At 63.8% G+C, this 19,016-nt stretch overlaps 2 protein-coding genes across 7 annotated transcripts; one reads left to right on the top strand and one right to left on the bottom strand.

The window, feature by feature from the left end:
- Window positions 1-244: 244 nt before the first annotated feature.
- On the bottom strand, window positions 245-8,374 carry ALG12 (ALG12 alpha-1,6-mannosyltransferase). 5 transcript variants are annotated; one of them, XM_087868597.1, is made up of 13 exons: window positions 8,275-8,374; window positions 7,636-7,735; window positions 6,380-7,446; window positions 5,986-6,210; window positions 5,781-5,913; window positions 5,394-5,555; window positions 4,538-4,711; window positions 3,538-3,732; window positions 2,987-3,090; window positions 2,374-2,597; window positions 1,251-1,420; window positions 1,037-1,112; window positions 245-905 (listed from the first exon to the last, which is right to left on the bottom strand). In XM_087868597.1, exons 4-13 carry the CDS (start codon window positions 6,151-6,153, stop codon window positions 566-568), a joined length of 1,746 nt encoding a protein of 581 aa, XP_087724723.1. In that variant the 5' UTR covers window positions 6,154-6,210; window positions 6,380-7,446; window positions 7,636-7,735; window positions 8,275-8,374; the 3' UTR covers window positions 245-565. The 5 variants fall into 5 exon arrangements, with proteins under 5 accessions (XP_087724723.1, XP_045671445.2, XP_045671446.2 ...); XM_045815489.2 differs by lacking the exon at window positions 6,380-7,446; XM_045815490.2 differs by lacking the exons at window positions 5,394-5,555; window positions 6,380-7,446 and having other exon boundaries at window positions 8,275-8,373.
- A 258-nt stretch (window positions 8,375-8,632) lies between these two features.
- On the top strand, window positions 8,633-17,738 carry CRELD2 (CRELD disulfide isomerase 2). 2 transcript variants are annotated; one of them, XM_045815492.2, is made up of 10 exons: window positions 8,633-8,900; window positions 9,698-9,780; window positions 10,281-10,391; window positions 11,056-11,147; window positions 12,070-12,246; window positions 13,522-13,617; window positions 14,583-14,666; window positions 15,630-15,725; window positions 16,313-16,459; window positions 17,445-17,738. In XM_045815492.2, the coding sequence occupies exons 1-10, from the start codon at window positions 8,769-8,771 to the stop codon at window positions 17,495-17,497; spliced, it is 1,071 nt and encodes a 356-aa protein (XP_045671448.2). In that variant the 5' UTR covers window positions 8,633-8,768; the 3' UTR covers window positions 17,498-17,738. The 2 variants fall into 2 exon arrangements, with proteins under 2 accessions (XP_045671448.2, XP_045671449.2); XM_045815493.2 differs by having other exon boundaries at window positions 8,635-8,900; window positions 17,448-17,738.
- Window positions 17,739-19,016: the final 1,278 nt, after the last annotated feature.

Here is a 19,016-nt window from a genome sequence, read left to right as displayed (position 1 = left end):
ATGTGTGCGTGGTGTGAGCGCACGTGGCATGTGTCCGTGGTGTGAGCGCACGTGGTCCGTGCACATATGTGCAGTAACACCCATTTTCCTGTATTGTGCTCAGAGCCTGGTGGTATTAGACGTTTCAGTGCTTCATAAATAACAAATGCTTGTTCAGTAAAGTGTAAAGTTATCAAAATTATCACTTAAAACTACCCTACGTGAAGGCAGTCTCTGAAAATATCACTTATCATGAGATCTCTAATAAGGAAGCATTTAAATTTTTATTATTCCTCTTTGAATTCCCCAGAGTCCTGTCTGCGATGGAAACGGCATGCCTGTGTCCACAAAGCACTCTTCCTGCAGCTCGGGTGGGCGTGGGGGTCGCAGTCAGCAGGCCCATCTTCACAAAGACTCACATGATCTCCCCCGAAGGGGGTGCTTCTTCGGGCGCTGCAAGAGGCCCAGGGGTGGCGGTCGAGGCGCGGGGCGAGGCGCGGGGCGAGGCGCGGGGCAAGGCCCGCCGTCCGCACCGTTCTGACCGTGCGTCGTCTAGGGTGGCCGTGGAGGAGCTGCGTCTCTTCGCTCAGACCTGCGTCCGGGGCACGTCCGTGGTCCCGTTGTGCCTCGTACCGTCCCATCTGCCGGGATGCTGCCGGAGCTCCGACGTCCTTGGGAGGACACTGGCCCCTTCCAAGGAAGGCCCGCGGAGTCTCTCCAGGAGCACCAGCTTCGTCTTCAGGTGGGTGTCGAGGGGAGGCAGTGCGGTCAGGTTCAGACTCACCCCGGTGGTGCCTGCGATAGCGGCCAGGACCCGGTGTGTGTCCCCGTAGAGGGCCAGGTGTGCAGGGACGGCCTCCATGAGGAGGTGCGTGTAGGCCAGCATGTGCCCCGACCCGGGCCGCACATCCTCCCTCTTCTCGTACCTGCAAGATTAGAGTGTGGCCGTACACCTGCGGCCCCAGGCCCGCTCCCAGTACCCAGGTGCCCCCAGAGAGCCCCCGCGCCGCCTCAAGGAGAAGCGTCTCCTATGCATCACATCACGGCGGGAACGTACCTCCAGGCGCTGTTGACCTCCAAAAACCGAGACACGCCTGTCTGTGCGGCAGCCACGTCGATGTGCAGAACGACATCTGCAGACAACCAGCCACGTGCGCTTGGTGAGAACCGCGAGCCGTTTGCCTCTGGCCCGAGCTGCACCTGGCCCCAGCACGGCCCCAAGCGCCCCCCTCCCCGGTCCTGGGGGCCCCAGCACGGCCCCGAGCGCCCACCTGTCCTGGGGGACACCAACTCATGCAGTTTCCACATGGCCACGCCGCCAGGATAGTTGAAGTGGGACACGTACAGGGCTGTGGCCGAGTATGTGGCATTTACCACGAGGTGTCCTATCACAAGGAGGGACCCCACTTTATACAGCCAAGACTTCTTATAATTGTTCAGCCTGGAAAGAGACCGCACATTTCAGAGACGCTGGTGGCAGGAAACAGCTGTTGTCCACCCTCATGACCACGTCATAGATACACAAACTATTAGAGAAAGTGGGTAAATACCGCCTCGAAAATGTCCTGTGTAATTCCACCCAGACGCCAATTTAAAACGTATATGACATTTTCAAACATCTCGGCTTACTGCTTGGTTTAGGGTTAGAGGGCAGACACATCCTGGGCACTGCCCGGTTTGTAAGCCAAGCAGACAGGGCAGGGCTGCTGCTGCCCTGGGAACCTGGACAGAGACCGCGACGCCACACAGACAAGGGTGCTCTCTGCCTGGTCCTCTACGGACAGGTCTGCTGGCCGACTGCGAGCGCAGGGTGGACGTCACCCACACTCTGGTCAGGCGCTGCTGAGCCGTCAGCAGCTGTTCCCACCATGGGCTGTGGCCTCCTGCCTCAGCCCTGCAGCCCTGCTCCGGAGAGTGGCAGCCCCGTGGGACTCTGCCTACAGCCGGGGCACCCTCTCTGGGGGCCCTTCGTTCTGTGCTGGGCTGTCTCCCGGTAACCCCCACAACACCATTTTGTGCCCCAAGCCCTGGGGCTGACGGCGCCTCCCTGCCCTTCCTCTCCGCTGGCCTGGCATCTGCCTGGACGAACACAGGGCCTGTCCCACTGAGTTCCCCCCTTCCGCCGAGGACTTAGCCCCGGAGACTCCCCAGCTGACTGAAGCCTGCCCGGCCGCCGTGCGCACCGGCTCCCCTCTGAGTGTCCTCCTGGGGCGGCTGAGCTCTGGCTGGTTCACACAGCCGTGTGCAGACAGACCCGTCGGCGGCCTGAGGCTGACCCGTCCTGACCTCGCTGCCTCCCTCCACACAGGCACGCACTCAGACCCCTGTTCACCTAAACACCTTTCGCCGTGTGACGGCGCACGCGCAGCGTGGCCATGGACACGGAGGACTCACAGGCAGGCGCAGCCCCTGGCGGCCACGATGTTGAGCACAGGGAAGGTATAGATGATGAACCGCAGCTCCTTGTGCGGCAGCAGCGAGTACAGGGCCACGAAGCCCAGCGACGGCAGCAGCAGCACCAGGGCCCTCCTGTCCACGGCGCCCAGTGGCACGAAGAGCAGGCTGCAGCCCAGGCCGCGGGGCAGGGCCGAGTAGAAATACCACAGCAGCGGGGAAGTCTCGGGGGGAGAGTTAAGGAGGCCACACGCCAGGAGTCCCCTGTCCATGTGGAGCAGGGAGGCACGGCCGACGGGGGCTCCTGCCTGCAGCACCGGGGCCCCCGGGCCGCGGCGGGTGGTAAGCGGGCCATGCACGGCTCTCCTGCATTCCCCGCTCCGCACCACAGGACGGCCTGTCCTAGGGGGACGGGTGCGCTCGGCACTCGTCACGCTCCCCTCTCAACTTGTGCACGTGCTCGGCTGTTCCACAGCAAAGCGCTGCAAGTGATCGTTAAAGAGATCCCAAACGCCACGGGAGGAAAGCCGCTCCCGCCGCCTCGCCGGAGCGAGGCCGGAGGCACTGGCTGCCCTGCGCCGCGGCCTGTCCTACAGACACACTGGAAGGATACTCCCCAGTTGGAACTTTTGTTCAGGACGGTGTTGTACCAAAGCACCTTCCCCTCCGGCCACACAAGATATCGCCAAAAATAGGAGTCCACGGTGACCGTCAGTCCTGGTGAGACAAAGGAGTCGCTCAGGAAAGAACACGGCCCGCCGAGCAGCTCAGACTCCGCCACTGCCGGCTGAACGGCAGCCCAGGCCCCGGTCACGGGTCAACGTCCCGAGAGGCAGCGATGCCGGCGCAGACTCCACGAGCCCCGCTTCACAGGGAGCAGTCACGCGTCGGGACCTCGGCTGCCCGGCGAGCCAGGTGCAGGGACCAGCCGCCCCTCCCGGCCAAGACACGGGGGACAGCCTGGGGCCAGAGGCCTGGGCAGGGGAGAGGGCCCCTCGGGGGAAGCTCGGGCAGAAGAGGAGCCGCGTTAAGATGTTGTAACGTTGCTGAAAATTAAAGGGACTTCATTTAGTAACAAAGCCACTCGCCTGAATTTCTCTTCATCTCCATAAAACCAGACAAAGCGGAGCTTCCGTAAGAACAGCCCCGGCGGTTCCCACTCACCTAAGCAGAGGACGCCGGCCGGTACGGCGCAGCGCACGGCCTTGGCCACCGAGAGCCTCCGGGTGCAGAGCGCCAGCAGCAGCACGAGGCCCAGGAACAGGCTCAGCTCGGCTCTGAAGACAAGGATGGCGAAGGCCGAGAGCCGGAGGAAACGGGCCCACTTCAGCTGCAGCCAAGCTGTGAGGGCCGGCAGGACTGCAAGACACAGGGTGCCAGGGGCAGGCCGACGGACCTCCTCATTGGGAAAGCCGCAGGAACCCCCCAGAAGACCGCGAACGCCATTCAGACCCAAACCCGCCAACACAGGGCCACGGGCTCCAGCCACGGCACCTGCACCATCATCACTCAGCCTGGGGCTACTTCGCAGGCCCGACCGCAGCCGGGCCCCAGATGCCCGCGTCCCACAAGCTGCGCCCCGGCTGCACGCATCCAGCGCCAGCCTCGCCTGGCCCCCCTCCCAGACACGCAGCAGGTCCTGCAGGCTCCACGGCAGGTTCCTTTGGAAGGGCGCCCTGCCCGCCACCTTCCCCACCACGCCCCACAAGGGGTCTCCTCCCAGGGCATGGTGAGGTCTAGGCCGTGCGTCTGCTCTGATCGGCACAGACCCCCAGACCCACGCCATCCGCAGCCTCCCGTCCCACCCACTGTCGGTCTCCTCATGGCTCCCAGGGTGTGGCCGTTCCCCCGTCTGCCTGCGTCACCCCCAGGACACCCGGACAGAGCCGCCCCTGTCTGTGCCGCGGGCAGCTTCTCCCCGCCCAGCACTCACTGTCCGCCGGCCAGGGGAGCCCTCCCAGGCGGTCTCTGCACCCACGCCACCTGCTGGAAAGCGCACCTCCTTCCAGAACAGAGACGCCGCTTCTCACCACAGGCTCTCCTGTCCCTGGGCATTTCCGAGACGCCCAGCGGGAAGCAGCCTTCGCCAGGCAGACGCACCCCGGCCGGACGCCCTCAGCTGGCCGGTGCGCCCGGCGAGCCGCAAGCCTCCGCAAGCACCTACCCGCAAGCAGGGCCAGCACGTTGGGGAGCATGCGCGTGCAGTAGAACATCAGGTGGAACTGCGTGGCCGTCACCCAGCAGAACACGGAGGCCACCGTGGCCCCAAACTGCCGCCTCACTTCTTTTTGTAAAGTCCAGAGTCCAAAGATCACGCCGAGTCCAAGGACAGCCCTGACTGAACAAACACGGCAGCGTGTGTGGCCGGCAGCGACAGGCGCGGGCAGAGGGCGTCCTGACAGGTCACTGGCAATGGCGAGTTCATGGCCAGGTGAGAGGGAAACCACCTTGACAGAGGGGCGTCGACTCTGCTATTAAAAATGGACGGGGCATGGGGAACGGACGGCCTGGACCCGGGCACCCTGGCCCCACGGAGTCACTGTGACCATGTGGTCTGTGGCAGACGGGCTGTGGGGGACACAGCCACCGGGCAGGGCGGGTGGCGTCCGCAGGTCAGTGTGACTGGCTCGGCGTTATCCCCACAGCCCACGCCGTGTGGACGTGACACCTCCAGGGCCACACCTACAGAGGGCCTGACGCTCAGACGTGGCCCCGACTCTCCTGTCTGGGGTTCCCTGGGCCCCACAAAACCAGCACGACACCGCCCCACGGGATGGCGGGTTTCCAGCAGTCTACGTCCAGGCAGACAGCTAGCTGCAGGGCGTGCCTGAGTTCACTGGGGAAATCTAAATAACGTCTGGGTACAGACACGATAAAAATGTACTGAAACACAAAAATGGTGATTGTTGGCTCAACGATGAGGTTGTGAGGCAATATGTACAGAATGCTCTAAATTTGGCTTTGAGAGACATCCACACAGGCACACAGAAAGATCCAGAAGGATTTGCACAGAGCCCTACCAACGGTGACCTCCGGGTGGGGGAAGGGAGGCCTCCAGTGCAGACGTGCTGCTTCCCTGCGTAGTGAGCGGCTGCCGGCGGGACCGTGGGAGGCGCCACACGCTGCTGCGTGTCCTGCTGCTCCCGCCCGGTCGGGGGGCGCCGGCACCCTAACGTCCCGGCCTTGAGAGCAGAAGCGAGAGGCGCTCAGTTAGCCGACTCAGGTTACGCCCCAGAAAGGGCCAGTGTCTGAGCTGCACTCGTGCTCCAGGCCCCCACAGTGAGCGGCCAAGGACAGCCAAGCTTCCAACGGGACACTCCTGAAGGAGGAAGCTTCCACCTGGCTCCCCGAAACCCCCTGACCACACCACAGCTCTTCCTTCCGTCCTCATCTGAAGACCCCCTTACCTACTAGCTGAGAATAAAACTTGGATGCTTCCAGCAGGGACAGCACATAGACCGCAGGGCTGGAGAGCACCGCCACAGCCAGGGGCCCGAGGAACGTCCTGGGGACCACTCCGGGGAACTCGAGATGGTCATACTGCAGGGAGAAGGGGAGGTCAGCGGGCGCCCGCCGTGGGGAGGCCATGCGGTCTCGGTCGCGGGGGCTCACCTTGTCCACGTCCAGCCGGTGGTAAAGCAGGTCATGCGCGGCCTGCAGGTTGAAGCTCTCCTCCACTTTGGCGTAGGGGCAGGTGATGAGGTGGACGGCGGCCACAGCCACCAGCAGCCCCAGCAGCCGGCGCTGCCCGCCCATGCTCGACGGCCTCTTCCCAGCCATCACGCTCTCCCGCCTCCCGTGCCTTCAGCGGTCATCAACTGTGCCTCTCTGCAAGCCCTGGGAGAAAACGAAAATGCAGATTCCCAGGTTTCAAAAGTCCCCCGTGAGTTAACACCAGGGGGATCTGGGCAAAGGGCGCTGTGATCTCTTTAAAACTACTGTTTTAACATCTGTGAGTCTGAACACATCAAACAACAAAGTGCAAAGAAAAATCACACTCGATCACCTTTCAAGTCTTAACCAGCGACCTCACACTCTGCGCCCCGTGAGGATCTTGCCAGGAAGAAAGGCTCTATTTGCAGAACTGAGTTAGTCCTCCATGCAGCCGGACCCGGGGCTGGCCCAGACTCTGGAGGGTAGCAGGGCAGCCCCTGCCCTTGAGAGGCTCAAATCTGGCAAGAGCGTAGGCCCCATGGTCCAGGCAGAGAGACGGGGGACAGGAGGCTGGCGGGGTGGGGGGGGCGTCTGGAGGACCTCAGAGGGGCAGCCGCAGGAGGGCAGGAGGCGGGACACAGGGCTCAGGGCAGCCAGGAAAGCCCCTGCATCCAAGTACAATAGGAGCGGAGCTGTGGACGCCTGCCCCGCTGGGTCCTGCCCCTTCCTGGGAGTCACGTGGTGCTCGCGCGTGGCACCAGGCTGGTCATGAACGCGAAGATGTAGGTGGCACAAACACGAGTGTGTCCTTGAGGTGTTCAGACGGATGTGACTGCAGTGGATGACCCAAATACCAACAGGGCAATGTCGGAGCTTCCCGGAGACAGCTTTCAAGTTGTAGGGAGGGAAGATGGCAAGTTCTTCAAGTTTCCGGCTTCTCTTAAAACTGGTTTGATTTTATTTGATCAAAACCAGAAGGGTGGGAAGCAAAAGGAGAGAGCCACCATGCTTACTACCTTTTGACTGGAGGGAGATTTATGAAATCTGTGCTCACCAGGGACAGCCACTGCGGGTTCCACTGGGAAGGAAAAGCTGCAGATGAGGGGCAGGGGTCCTGCTCATGGTGGTGGTGCGGTGGGGGCAGGAGGGGGAAAGGGGCTTTCATAATAAGAATTACCAAAACAGCGTGTGATTCTTCTCTTCCCAGATATAAAAACCACAGACGGACAGAGGTGTTACCAGTTTGTCCCCCTCTTTCTAAAGTGTAAGCTGCTTGAGGGTGGGATTTCTCTGATCTCCCCCTCCCCGAGGAGGAGGGGCTCGGTCATCATAGGAGCCAGTGTGTGAATGTGGCTGACGTCCCTGCGCTGACTCACTCTTCTGTCCGCAGAGCCCGGTGAGCAGCAGGTGCTCGACAAACTAGGCGAAGAAGAAATCCAGCCAAACTTACAGGTAGATCTCATCACATCAGCTATGCTTTCGCTAAAAATACGTTAATGCTTTAATTTCCAGCAAAGCCAAGGAGACCACACGACATTCGTACGCTACTCTCAGTCCCCCTTACTGTTATGAGAGGGAAGAAAGCTGAAAGAAATAGGAAGCATCTACCGGCTGCGGGAGAGTGCTGCTTGGCGGGAACGTGTCGGGGGGCTCACAGCTGTCCCAGGTCGGCTACGAACGGGCCTGGCCCCGCCCCGAGGCCGCTCCCCTGCAGGAAAATGCATACCTTCAGCTCGCAAGCTGCGGACAGCCAGTGCCCAACCCCGGCTGCCTCCCTCCCGCAGGAGACAGAGGGCAGAAGCCACAGGCGCGCCGCCTACGTGGACGGCACCGCACGGCAGCGCCCAGGGCGAGCCGGAGCGCTGGCGCAGCGCCCGGGAAGGCAGGTGGGAAGCAGGTGCGCAAAGCAGATGCGGAGCCGCGCGGCGCTGGAGAGGGAGCGGGCCGGCTCTCGGCGGAGGAGGCGACCTGCGAGGGTCTTCCTGTCCTGCCAGCGCGGGGGCACGGGCTCCACTGAAAGTGGACAACCCCCCGGCGGGAGACACGGGCGGCACTCAGAGCCAGAGACGACCACGGCCACGCTCGTCGTGGCTCTCCTCATTCAAACCACGGTTCCCGCGCCAGCGGCCTCGGGCCGGCGGAGACGCTCCCCCCGCTCGGGGCCCCCGCCGCCCTCCCCGACAGCCCGGGTCGCGCCCTCGCCCGCCGCCAGCCCCGAGAGCCCCAGCCGCGGTAGCGCGCGCTGACCTCGCCAGGCCGCGGCGTTCTCCCTCGAAGCACAGCCCCTAGGACTGCTCGCGGCCGGAAGCGGGGTGGCGGAAGCCGAGAAGGCCCTTGCCCAAACCTAACATGGCCCCCAAAGCCTAGTTACTGCCGCGGCGTGGTGCCCCCCCCTTGCCCGGAGTAAAGATGGCCGCCGCGGGCCTTGCGCGCGAGGGGCAGGTTCCGATCTCCACGCCCCCCGTCCCCGCCCCCTCCCGGCTGGGCGCTGACCCGGGGCCTTCCTATTGGTCGCTTCTCGTGGCGAGCCCGGATTGGGCCACATAGGGACGGGGTTCGTCCCACCGACCAATAGCGGCGCGAGGGCTGACGGTGGGCGGGATCCCGCCCGGCGCCGTCAAGTAGCCCCGGGAACAGCCGGCACCGCGAAGCGGTGGGCGGCCGCAGAGGGCCGTTCCCGCTGCACCTCGGCTCTGACCGCGCGGCCGCGTCCTGCGCAACGCTGCCCGCCTCGGCCCGCCATGGGCCCGCCGGCCCCGGCCACGCTGGGGCTGCTGCTGCTGCTGGTGTTGCCGCCGCTTCCACCTGGTGAGGCCGCCAAGAAGGCGACGCCCTGCAAGCGCTGCCGGGAGCTGGTGGACAAGTTCAACCAGGTGGGCGGGCCGCGCCGCGGGGGGACACGGAGCCGGGGGCGCGGGGGCCAGCCGGGGGCGCGGGGGCCAGCCTGGGGGCCGGCGGGGCCGGGGCCGGGTCCGCCCCGCGATGGACCGGGGTCACCCCACCATGGACCGGGGTCACGGATCCAGGGTGGCCCCGCGATGGACCGGGGTCACGGACCCACGGTGGCCCCGCGATGGGTCGGGGTCGCCCCACCATGGACTGGGGTCAGGAACCCAGGGATAAGCCCGCCGTAGATAGGGGTCACCCCAGCATGGACCGGGGTCACAAACCCAGGGTCTCCCTGCAATGGACTGGGGTTGCTCTGTGATGGACCAGGGTCACCCCACCATGGACCGGGGTCACAGACCCAGGGTTGCTGCACGATGGACCGGGGTCACCCCACTGTGGACCAGGGTCACAGACTCAGGGTCGCCCCACGATGGACCGGGGTCACGGACCCAGGGTCGCCCCCCAACGGACCAGGGTCACCCCACCATGGACTGGGGTCAGGAACCTAGGGTCTCCCTGCAATGGACTGGGGTCGCTCTGCAATGGAGTCACCCCCCAAGTACTGGGGTCATGAACCTAGGGTCGCCCCACAATGGACTGGAGTCACTCCAGGGATGGACTCCAGGTCACTCTGGTGATGGACCCAGGGTCACCTGGCAATGAATGGGGTCATCCCCACAGTGGGCTCAAGTCACCCCCATGGTGGACTAGGGTTGCTCCCTCAATGGATGCGAGTGGGGGCAACAGCGCTGAGCCCTGTGCCCACCCTCTCTCCCCGCAGGGAATGGTGGACACTGCAAAGAAGAACTTTGGCGGTGGGAACACGGCTTGGGAGGAAAAGTCACTGTCCAAGTATGAATTCAGGTGGGTGCCACACCCCTGCTCTGGCAGTCCAGCTTCGGCACTTGACACGTCCCCACAAATGCCGTCACCCACGTCGATGATGGACACCCAAAGGGTCCCTTCGGTGCAGTCGCCTGTGAGCTGGCCCCTACATAGCCTTTTGCTTCCACAGTTGTCCCCATATGCACTCTCCACACGGCAGACAGGGTGGTCTTTTAATGGTGCACACGGGACCCGAGTCCCACTAGGTAAAGGGTCCCTGGCTTCCCCTACAGGGGGGTTAGCCCCCTCCCCCTCGCACCCCGCATCGGGTCTCCCCTGCCACCCTGACCACTGCTCTCTGAGTCTAACTCTCCCCGTGGTAGCGACGGTGCTCATCCCCATCTGGTGTGTTCCCCACCAAAGTGCCACCGTCATTCCCTCCTGGCAGCAAGTGCGGCCTCAGGATGTCCCTGTGGGGTGGACGCTGACCGCCTGGGCTTGCCTTCTCACCCTGCGGTGCTGATGGGCTTGTGTCTCAGTGAGGTCCGCCTGCTGGAGATCACGGAGAGCCTGTGCGGGAGCAGCGACTTCGAGTGCCACAGTCTGCTGGAGGAGCACGAGGAGCGCCTGGAGGCCTGGTGGCTGCGGCTGTGAGCGCCCCCACCCCCACCCTGTCCCCCCACCCCGGCCCCGCACCCCCAGCCCCCACCCCGGCCCCGTGCCCCCACCCCCACCCTGCGCCCTCCAGCCCCCACCCCGGCCCCACGCCCCCGCACCCCCCACCCCAGCCCCGCACCCCCGTACCCCCACCCTGCACCCCTACACCCCCCACCCCGGCCCACCCCCACCCCCCATCCTCCACCCCCACCCTGTCCCCCCCAGCCCACACCCCTATGCCCACCTGTGCCCCCCACCCCCCCCACCCTTATAGCCCCCCCACACACACACACACCACACCCCTGTCCCCCCGCCCCAGCCGCACAGCCCTGTGCCACAGCCTGGCCCCCCAGCTCCAGCCCCACTGCCCCCCCCCGGGTGTTCTAGCATTTGTGACTTATTATTTAGTTCGTAAATTTGAATAACTTCAGATTTAGAAGAGGTGCATGAGTTTGTCCTCCTCCTTGCCCGCATGTTACCTCCTTTTCTTACCTTAGTGTGAGGGTGCCGGCGAGGAGGTCACGGGAGAAGTCTGTTCACACCTAGACTGTTTCCCTGACGTTGTGATGCTCTGGGGCACTTACTGTAATAAACTATGCTTTTGTGTTGAAGAAATCTGTCACATGAGCCTTAGGGAGCACGTTTTTAATTCCTCAGGAAGAAGGAGTATCCCAACTTATTTGAATGGTTTTGTGTGAAAACGCTCCAAGTTTGCTGTTCGCCGGGAACGTACGGGCCAGACTGCCTCGGTACGTCGTTGTCGGGGAAATCTTGAGTGTCTCGCGTCATTCCCCATGTCCATGTCATGGCTCCCAGGTGGGCAGCCTGGCTCCCATGCTTGGGACCTGGGGCTGTCAGCTCCCACAGGGCCCCGGGGGGCTGCCTCCACCGAGCCCTAGGGCGCCAGGTCCCTGTCCCCTTCACACCATAGGGATTTCCTCCTTGGGGCCGGACGGCCCTGAGTACCTGATCCTAAGTGAGCTCCTAATTCAGGTGTCTGCAGGCCTTCGGTGGGGCCCCGGTGAGTCGGTCTTAACCTATCCGCATGGGCGCTGCCGTCTGAGTGCAGGGAGGCAGCTCTGTGGCTTCTGTGGCCTCAGCCCAGCTCTGCCCACAGAGCAGCAAAGACCTGTCTATGGGAGGCTGGGGGCGGCGGGCGTCTGCAGGCGGGATGCGTCACGTCAGCCTTCACTGGGGAAGCCGGGCTTTTCCACGAAAGCCACGGTCCGCTGTTCGGCATTACCGGTCACCCACATGGCTCAGGGGGATAGAATGTCCCGAGACTCTCTCCCTGGCCGCGGTCACGCCCTGCCTGCCTCTTCCGCCCATGGGTGGCCGCAGCGGGCCGTCCACACTGCCCCAGGCAGCCCCACACGCCACACATCGGCATCCCTGTGTCCCCATGCTCCAGGGGAGGCTGTCCGAGGTCCCCCCCTCGCCCCCGAGCAGGCGAGCCCCCGTGCCTGCGGACCCCAGCGCCCACGCTTGCACGCTCGTGCGTTCCTGAGAGAACCATACTTTGAGGGAGGAAGTATAGTCTGGATTTTAGAGATCCAAAAAGGTGTTTCTGTTGTGAACAGTCAGCTGAGCAAGGTGCCGCGTTCTCTGGGAGAGACCGTGTCCCCGCGCCTCCCGGGGCATGCCCTGAGCGGCCAGTTTGTGTCGCCACAGCGTGCCAGGGTGGGTCCGAGAGGCCCTGCAGCGGGAATGGGCACTGCAGCGGGGACGGCAGCAGGCAGGGGGACGGGTCCTGCCAGTGCCACGTCGGCTACCAGGGGGCCATGTGCACCGACTGCGCAGACGGCTACTTTAGCTCGCGGAGGAACGAGACCCACAGCATCTGCACAGGTACCTCGGCCCCTGTCCTCATCCCCTGTCCTCGGGCCATGCAGGCACAGCCCCTTCTTGGGGCTGCCGGCACACGCGGGGGCCTGTGGCTCTTACCCACCCCCCCGGAGCCAGGAGGCCCTTGTGAACCCTGCGAAGGGCCACAGCAGCGCGAGCGGGCCCTGGACGGTCTTGCTTCCTGCCCCTGAACAAGCCCAGGAGGGAAGAGTGAGTCCCCTTTCCCCATGTCCCCTGAAGAAGGACCGGGCAGGTGGACGGTGCATCCCGTCCACGCTAGTCTTGGTTCTGGGTGACCTGGCACCCGCGGTGTCCCGGCAGAGGTCTGCTCTCGCCCTGCCGCTCCCTGGGCAGGATGACCCGCCTGCGCCATGCAGGGCCCCAGCGCACGTGCCTGCTGAGACGGCAGAGCCTTGGCACAAACGACAGCTGGCGCACCCGAGGCCACAAGGCATGACCGCCCGGCCCCCAGTCCCGTAAGAGGATGCGCTGCCCCACTTATCCTGGCACCGGGTCAGGCGGGCCCTCCCACCTAGGTCCTCAGAGGTGCCCCGGCCATTGTTCTGGGCTCGCCCTCGGTCGTATGCGGCAGTCGTGACCGAGTGCACCGAGCGTCCGGGCCGTGCCTTCTGTCGCTGGGCGTGGGCCCGTGGCCAGACAGCAGCTCGCACAGACACAGATCGAGACGCCACGGAGGACGGCGTGCATGGCACCCTTCTCCGTGGGTTCTCATCGGCTCTCACCGAGGTCGGGAGACGTCCTGGCATCAGCGATCGGGTTGCTTTCCTGCATTAGGGCCCGTCATTAGTCCGCGGCCGCCTTGGATGTTTTGTGCAGGACGTGTGTGGAGCGCCAGTAAGGCCGTGGCCTCTCTGGTCCCGGCGCCCAGGCCCTCGCCTGGCCTGGGACACGGTGCCCTGCGGGGCACACTGGGGCCAGGGCCGCCTGGCGAGCGTGGGCTCCGGGGTTTGGGCAGCTGCCTTCCTCGGGTCATAAGCATTTTCCTTGGGGTCCCTGTCCGCTAAGAACGTGACGGTGAAGGGGCACTGAAAGCCCGTGTAGTGTTTCTCTCTTTAAGTTCAGGAATATTGTGAATCACAAGAGTCATTTTTATGTTACTGAACCAGTCCTGCTTTACTGGGTTTTTTTCTTGTATTTGGTTTTTGTTCTCATCCTAGTGAAGGTAAATTCCTAATTTCTGAAATGACGTTTGTATCCTGTTCGTTACTGAGAATGGGATTCACGCATAATGACAGATGTCCCATCTCTGCTTTCCAGCTTGTGACGAGTCCTGTAAGACATGCACGGGCCCAACCAACAGAGACTGCGGCCAGTGCGCGGTGGGCTGGGTGCAGGAGGACGACGCCTGCGTGGGTGAGGCCGGGCGGGCTCCCCGGGGTGGCCTGGCCTCCCCTCCTCTCCTCTCTACCACCCCCTCCTCCCTCCCTCCTCCCTCCTCTCTTTTCTCCCTCTATCTCCTTCCCTCCTCCCTCCCTTTCCCTCCTCCCTCCTCTTCCCTCCTGCTTTCCTTCCTCATCTCTTCTTCTGCCCCTTCTCCTCTCCTCTTCCCCTTCCATCCCTCTTCCCTTTACCCCTTTCTCTCCTCTCCTCTTCCTCTTTTTCTTTCCTCCCTCCCCATCCCTTCTCCAGGTACAGGCAGGGAAACTGAGGCACAGACCTCCCTTTGGCCTAGAGAGCCGTATAGGGGCGCTCACCAGCCACAATGTCTGCCGGCTTCGGCCGCTCAGCCACAGGCAGGAGGCCTTCCTGACACACACACAGCCACGGAGTTCAGGCCCTGGGCCTTGGCTGTCCCCACCTGTCCCCACGCGCCCGGCCTGGTGGCCACCATGTGCTTCTGCTGCACCCTTTCCTCCGAGCTCCAGCCTGCCTGTGAGCACTGGCTTCCAGCCCAGCGCCCAGTAGCCCCAGGGAGGCCCGGGAGTGGCCAAGGGGCTCTTCCTCAGGCCCAGGTGCTGGCGGGCAGGCTGCCCTAGGCCAGTCAGGGGCGGCAGACTTGTCCCTGATGTCTCATCTCGCGTGGGGTGGGTGGTGGTTCTGACACCCACCTGGAGCTTCTGCGCATCCACGCGGAAGCAGAAGATGCTCACGTTAGCGGTTGGTCCCTCTCCGTGACCCCTCCCCCGGGGGCACTAAATGTCCCTTGTCACCCCTGCACGTGGGAGGCCCCCCGGGAGAAGCACGGACACGCGTCCTCCACACAGTGGCCACCTTCCTCTCCAGGCGGGCCGTGGCCCTGGGTTGTGTCTGGCCACCGACCGTGTCGCCTGCACGGGGGTCCGGGGTCTGCCCCTCACAGCGGCGCTGCTGTGTTCCAGATGTGGACGAGTGTGCGGCAGAGACGCCTCCCTGCGGCGACCAGCAGTACTGTGAGAACGTGAACGGCTCGTTCGTGTGCGAAGGTGCCTGGGCCCCGCGGGAGGCTGGCCGGGCGGGCGGGCGGCCCCTCCCTGGGCCCTGCCTGGGCTCCACGTCCTCCTTTGCGAGCGACTGTCTGCGGTTCGCCCACGTGACTTCTGTGTCTTCTGCCTACTGTAAAAAGTAGGAGGCGGCAACCCCCGTGGTAGATACTTGCTGCAGAAAAATCGGAAAATTCAGATAGTTGAAGAGAAGATAATTTTAAAACCAATTCCGTGGAGTGGGAACGGCAGTTAGTGGTTTTACCGCGCCCTGCCTCCTCCCTGAGGCCGTGACCGTCGACACCGTGTCACGTCGTGGGCAGCAGGAGTGCACACGGTCACGACCGGGGAGCCTGCCCTGCCCCGTGCTGTCCTCCAGCAGCCTGTGCCGTCGGGTGCTTCGGTCACACCAGTTTTCCCACGGTTGTGAGCCACGAACGCCTTGGTAGATAAAGCTTTGCATATTCTCTGTTTTCTTTGGATTCGTTTCCAAACTGCTCAAGAGAGTGGATTGTAGGGCCCGGTGTCCCCAGGAGGTTGCTCTGACATGCGCTCAGCAGCGTGAGGCTGCCTGCCCCCCCCCCGGTCTGCGGCCCCCCCCATGTCTGCAGCCCCACGGGTCTGAGGCTCCGACTGTGAGGCCTCACCTGGGGACCGTCCCACGTGTCTCCCCTGCTGTTCCTACTGAGCTCCCAGCAGGCCAGTCAAGCAGCGTCCCCAAGCTGGAGGCTTTGTTTTGTTCCGATAAGGCGGTCTGCAGAAGAGGGACCGTCAGTGTGCGGTCTCAGCTCTGGGGGAGTGCGTCGCTGCTTTTCCGGGAGACGAGGCTGCAGTGTCGAGGACACACTCCCTGGGGCACCCACATGTTGATGAGGGGGACGCCCGCATCCTCACGTGGCACGGCGTTCGGTCCCGTTTTGCTCACAGGAGGCTCTCTGATGTCGATGTCTTTCCGCTTGTTTCTAGAATGTGATTCTACCTGTGTGGGCTGCACGGGGCAGGGTCCAGGACGCTGTAAAGAGTGCATCCCTGGCTACACCAAAGAAAGCGGCCAGTGCACAGGTCAGTGCCCTCGTGTCTGTGCTGGACTAAGATGGAACGTGGCAAAGGGGCCACGATGTGGACGGTCCCGTGAAGAGCTGTGGGGGGTGGACCACTGGCTCAGCTCTTCCTGTGGCCTCTCCAGCATGAGATGCAGAAGCAGCAGGTGGGGGACCGAGGGTCTGTCCCTGCTGGCCCCCGGGTGTGCATGGGGCTGGTGATCCTATGGCTGGGGTCCCTGATCCAGCTTCATGTGTCCAGCCCCCCTTCCCACCCCCACGGCCCCCGTGGCTGCACATCAGGCCCTCCATGGTCGGGGCCCAGCTGGAATCCGCTTGGAAAAAGGCAGTGAATCCACCAGTGACCCCATGGCGTGAGCTCGCACTGGGCTTCCCACCCACCTGCACTGCCCCTTCTCAGCTCCTCTACCCGTCCACGGCTCGACCCCCGAGACTTGCCCCAAATTCTGCCCCCTTACTCTCCTCTCTGATGTCACTTTCTGATCTTGGTGCTTTTGGTGCGGGAGCGAATCCTGAGTGCGTGCCTCTCGCGACGGTGACGTGTTCGCTGACGACGTCGCCCGTCCCAGCCGAGTGTCTCTATTGCAGACGTGGACGAGTGTGCGGGCACAGAGAAGGCGTGCACGCGTGAGAACGAGAACTGTTACAACACTCCCGGGAGCTACGTGTGCGTGTGTCCCGAGGGCTTCGAAGACACGGAAGACGCGTGTGTGCGGACACAGACCCTGGGCAGTGGTGAGTGGCATGGCTCTCGTGGGGCCCACGTCCTGCCCCGTGCGGTGGGCAAGTGTGTGCACACCCGGCTTGGAAACGCACGACAGAAGCAGCCCGAGGAGGGTGATAGCCGGGGTTCCGGGGGGACAGGAGGGGAAACGTCCCTGTGGGGAGCCCTGGCGGTCACTGCCCGGTGGGAGGTGGGGGCGGGAAGTAGAGTCCACGACCCCAGAGTCCGCAGGCGGGCTGACAGCTGAGGAGCCCGCAGCCCGTCTCCGCGTGAGCCTCCCAAAGCCTGAGTCAGGATTGTCCCGGCTTTCCACGGGCTCACTGCTGCATCCCTCCAGTCTCTGCTTCCGTCCACATGGCCTTCTCGTGGCCTGGGTGTCCGTGTCCGAATTTCCCTCTTCCTGTATGGTCCCACCCCAATGACCTCTCTCACCTGGGCGGTCTGTAGAGAGCCTCCAGTTGACAGCTTCTGGGGGACACAGCTCTTCCTGCGCCCGTCTCCTAGAAGTTGTGCAGGAACGTGCAGCGGAAGGAGTGGTGTCAAAACGACACTGACGGGGAGTTTTCCTGAACGGGCGAGGCAGACAGAGACTCCAGAGCTCCCTGACCCCGAGCTGGGCAGAGAAGCGCGAGCGCGCAGCTAGGTGCCTCGTGGTCAGCCCTGGCGCTAAGGAGCGGGACAGACCAGACGTCAGCAGGGCCATGCGCCCCCTCTGCCCCGAGCGTGTCCTGGGGGCCCTCTCCTGCGCCCCTCACCGTGGTCCAAGCTCCCGTTCACCCCGGCTGCTGGGGGAGCGCCTCGCCCGCTCCTGTCTTCCACACCCAAAGCAGAGGGCAGCCCCAAAACGCCCTCCGGCCGGGCCTCCTGCCTGGACACCCCCAGCCCATCCAGACGTTTGCGCCGTGCGCTGCCCCTATCCCCGCAAAAACCCGGGTGTCACACCCTCAGCGCCTCTCGTGCTGGGATTTTACCAGACGGTCTGTGTTTGTTTCCCAGCAGAAGTCACAGAAGAAGACCCTACACAGCCGCCGTCGCGTGAAGATTTATGATGCGCGTCCAGAGCCGGGCCCAGACCCGCCCTTTAAATTATTCAGACTGACGTCTTGGAAACGCGGTCCTCACACCCGTTTCTCCAGGGTACGGCGGAGGGGAAGCTGCCGCCTTGGAAATGGTTCTTGCCTATCTGGCCCTTCAAAAAGCTACAGTTCCTGGTTGTTCTTAAACAGATTTGTATATTTTGATACCGTTGTTTATAATAAAATTGACCATTGGAGGTAGTCAGGCACAGAACACGTGTGAGTCCGTCTCACTGAAAAAGCACGAATGTGTTAGGATGGCGTGTGCCCCACGCAGCGGCCACTGTCCCGCTGGAGCCGGACAGCACACCTGGCGGCCCCGCGCCGCAAGGTCACCTGGGGCACCTTCGCCCGCCTCCTGGGGCGGCCCCACTGAGGGCTTGCGAGTGCCGTGGGAGTCTTAATGGGGAAAGTGGGTGTTGTGGAGGGACCCCGGGGCCGGACACGGCCCGGCCACCTTTGGGCTGCGGCTACAGAAGAGAGCCCATCGTAAGCCCCAGGGCCAGTTTCTCACCCAGGAACGAAGTCGAGGAAAACAGGCTGTGGCTTCATGGGGAGGCCCCTCCGAGCCCCCGAGAGTGTTCTTACCCGTCGGCGTGGCCAGCCCCCTGGGGCTCAGCCAACCCCAAGTGAGCGCCTGCTTTCCCGAGCACCCACGCCTCCACTCCGTCCACGCAGCTGTCACCCTGGGGGCGGCCGCCTGTCCCCCAGCATCCTGGCCCCTAGGACCTCAGCGGCAGCGCATCACCTTGCCGCGCCGGCAGGACTCTGCATGGGGGTCCTCACTGGGCAGGGGTGACCACGTCAGCACGTGGATCCCAGCCCAGCCCCGTCTTGGGTCTGGTTCTCCCTGGACCCCCGTGTGCCTCAGCTGGCCTCTCTTGCTCTGCCTCCATCGCTGTGGGGGGACAAGGCCGGGCGCCCCTGAATTCCTAGAGGAAACACGAATCGCGTTGGCTGGACACAGGGCAGCGTGCAGCACAGGTGGGGGGCTGCTCTTGTCCAGGCCACGCACGTGGTCTGCTTATGGAGACGGGGCGTGAGAGCCCGGGCCACGGAACAGTGGGAGCCCGGTGGCGGGAGAGGTCACCGCTGCAGCTGGGGGCTTCCAGGGAACCCCATGGGCTGGGGGGAGGCGTAGCAGGTGAGTGTGACCGAGCCCCGCACAGGTGGAGGTGCTGATGGGGGGGGCAAGGAGAGTGAGGCCCGGAAGGGAGGCCCCTGGTGGGTGAGGGGCACCTCGGAGGGGGGGAGCATTACCCATGGCTCCCCGTGTCGCCCTGCGGCCCAGCTGCTGCAGATAGGTGGGAGGGGCCCAGCTCGAGCTCTGGCAGAGGGCCAGGCCAGAGCAGGTGGTCCCCGCCTTCTCGGTCCGGCACATGGGACCCAGGCCTGAGTAGCCAAAGCCATAGGTCACGTGGCTGGGGCATGAAACTGACCCCCACTTTCCGGTTAGAACCCAGAAAGTCCTGAGTCCGCATGGTGGGGTCAC

This window comes from Ursus americanus, chromosome 17, assembly GCF_024610735.1.
Source record: "Ursus americanus isolate L20-20 chromosome 17, mUrsAme1.1.p, whole genome shotgun sequence".
NCBI classification, from domain to species: Eukaryota; Metazoa; Chordata; class Mammalia; order Carnivora; family Ursidae; genus Ursus; species Ursus americanus.
Note: the sequence above shows the minus strand (reverse complement) of the source record. Positions and strands in the feature narration are given on the sequence as shown.

What these genes read in the sequence shown, in the direction of transcription:
- ALG12 (XM_087868597.1), bottom strand. Translation starts at nt 6,153, where the DNA reads ATGGCTGGGAAGAGGCCGTCGAGCATGGGCGGGCAGCGCCGGCTGCTG. An exon ending in GTTTTATTCTCAGCTAGTAG is followed by an intron (nt 5,556 to 5,780) that starts GTAAGGGGGTCT and finishes TCTGCTCTCAAG; the next exon opens with GCCGGGACGTTAGGGTGCCG. An exon ending in GAGGTCAACAGCGCCTGGAG is followed by an intron (nt 906 to 1,036) that starts GTACGTTCCCGC and finishes CTAATCTTGCAG; the next exon opens with GTACGAGAAGAGGGAGGATG.
- CRELD2 (XM_045815492.2), top strand. Translation starts at nt 8,769, where the DNA reads ATGGGCCCGCCGGCCCCGGCCACGCTGGGGCTGCTGCTGCTGCTGGTG. An exon ending in TGGTGGACAAGTTCAACCAG is followed by an intron (nt 8,901 to 9,697) that starts GTGGGCGGGCCG and finishes CTCTCCCCGCAG; the next exon opens with GGAATGGTGGACACTGCAAA. An exon ending in GACACAGACCCTGGGCAGTG is followed by an intron (nt 16,460 to 17,444) that starts GTGAGTGGCATG and finishes TTTGTTTCCCAG; the next exon opens with CAGAAGTCACAGAAGAAGAC.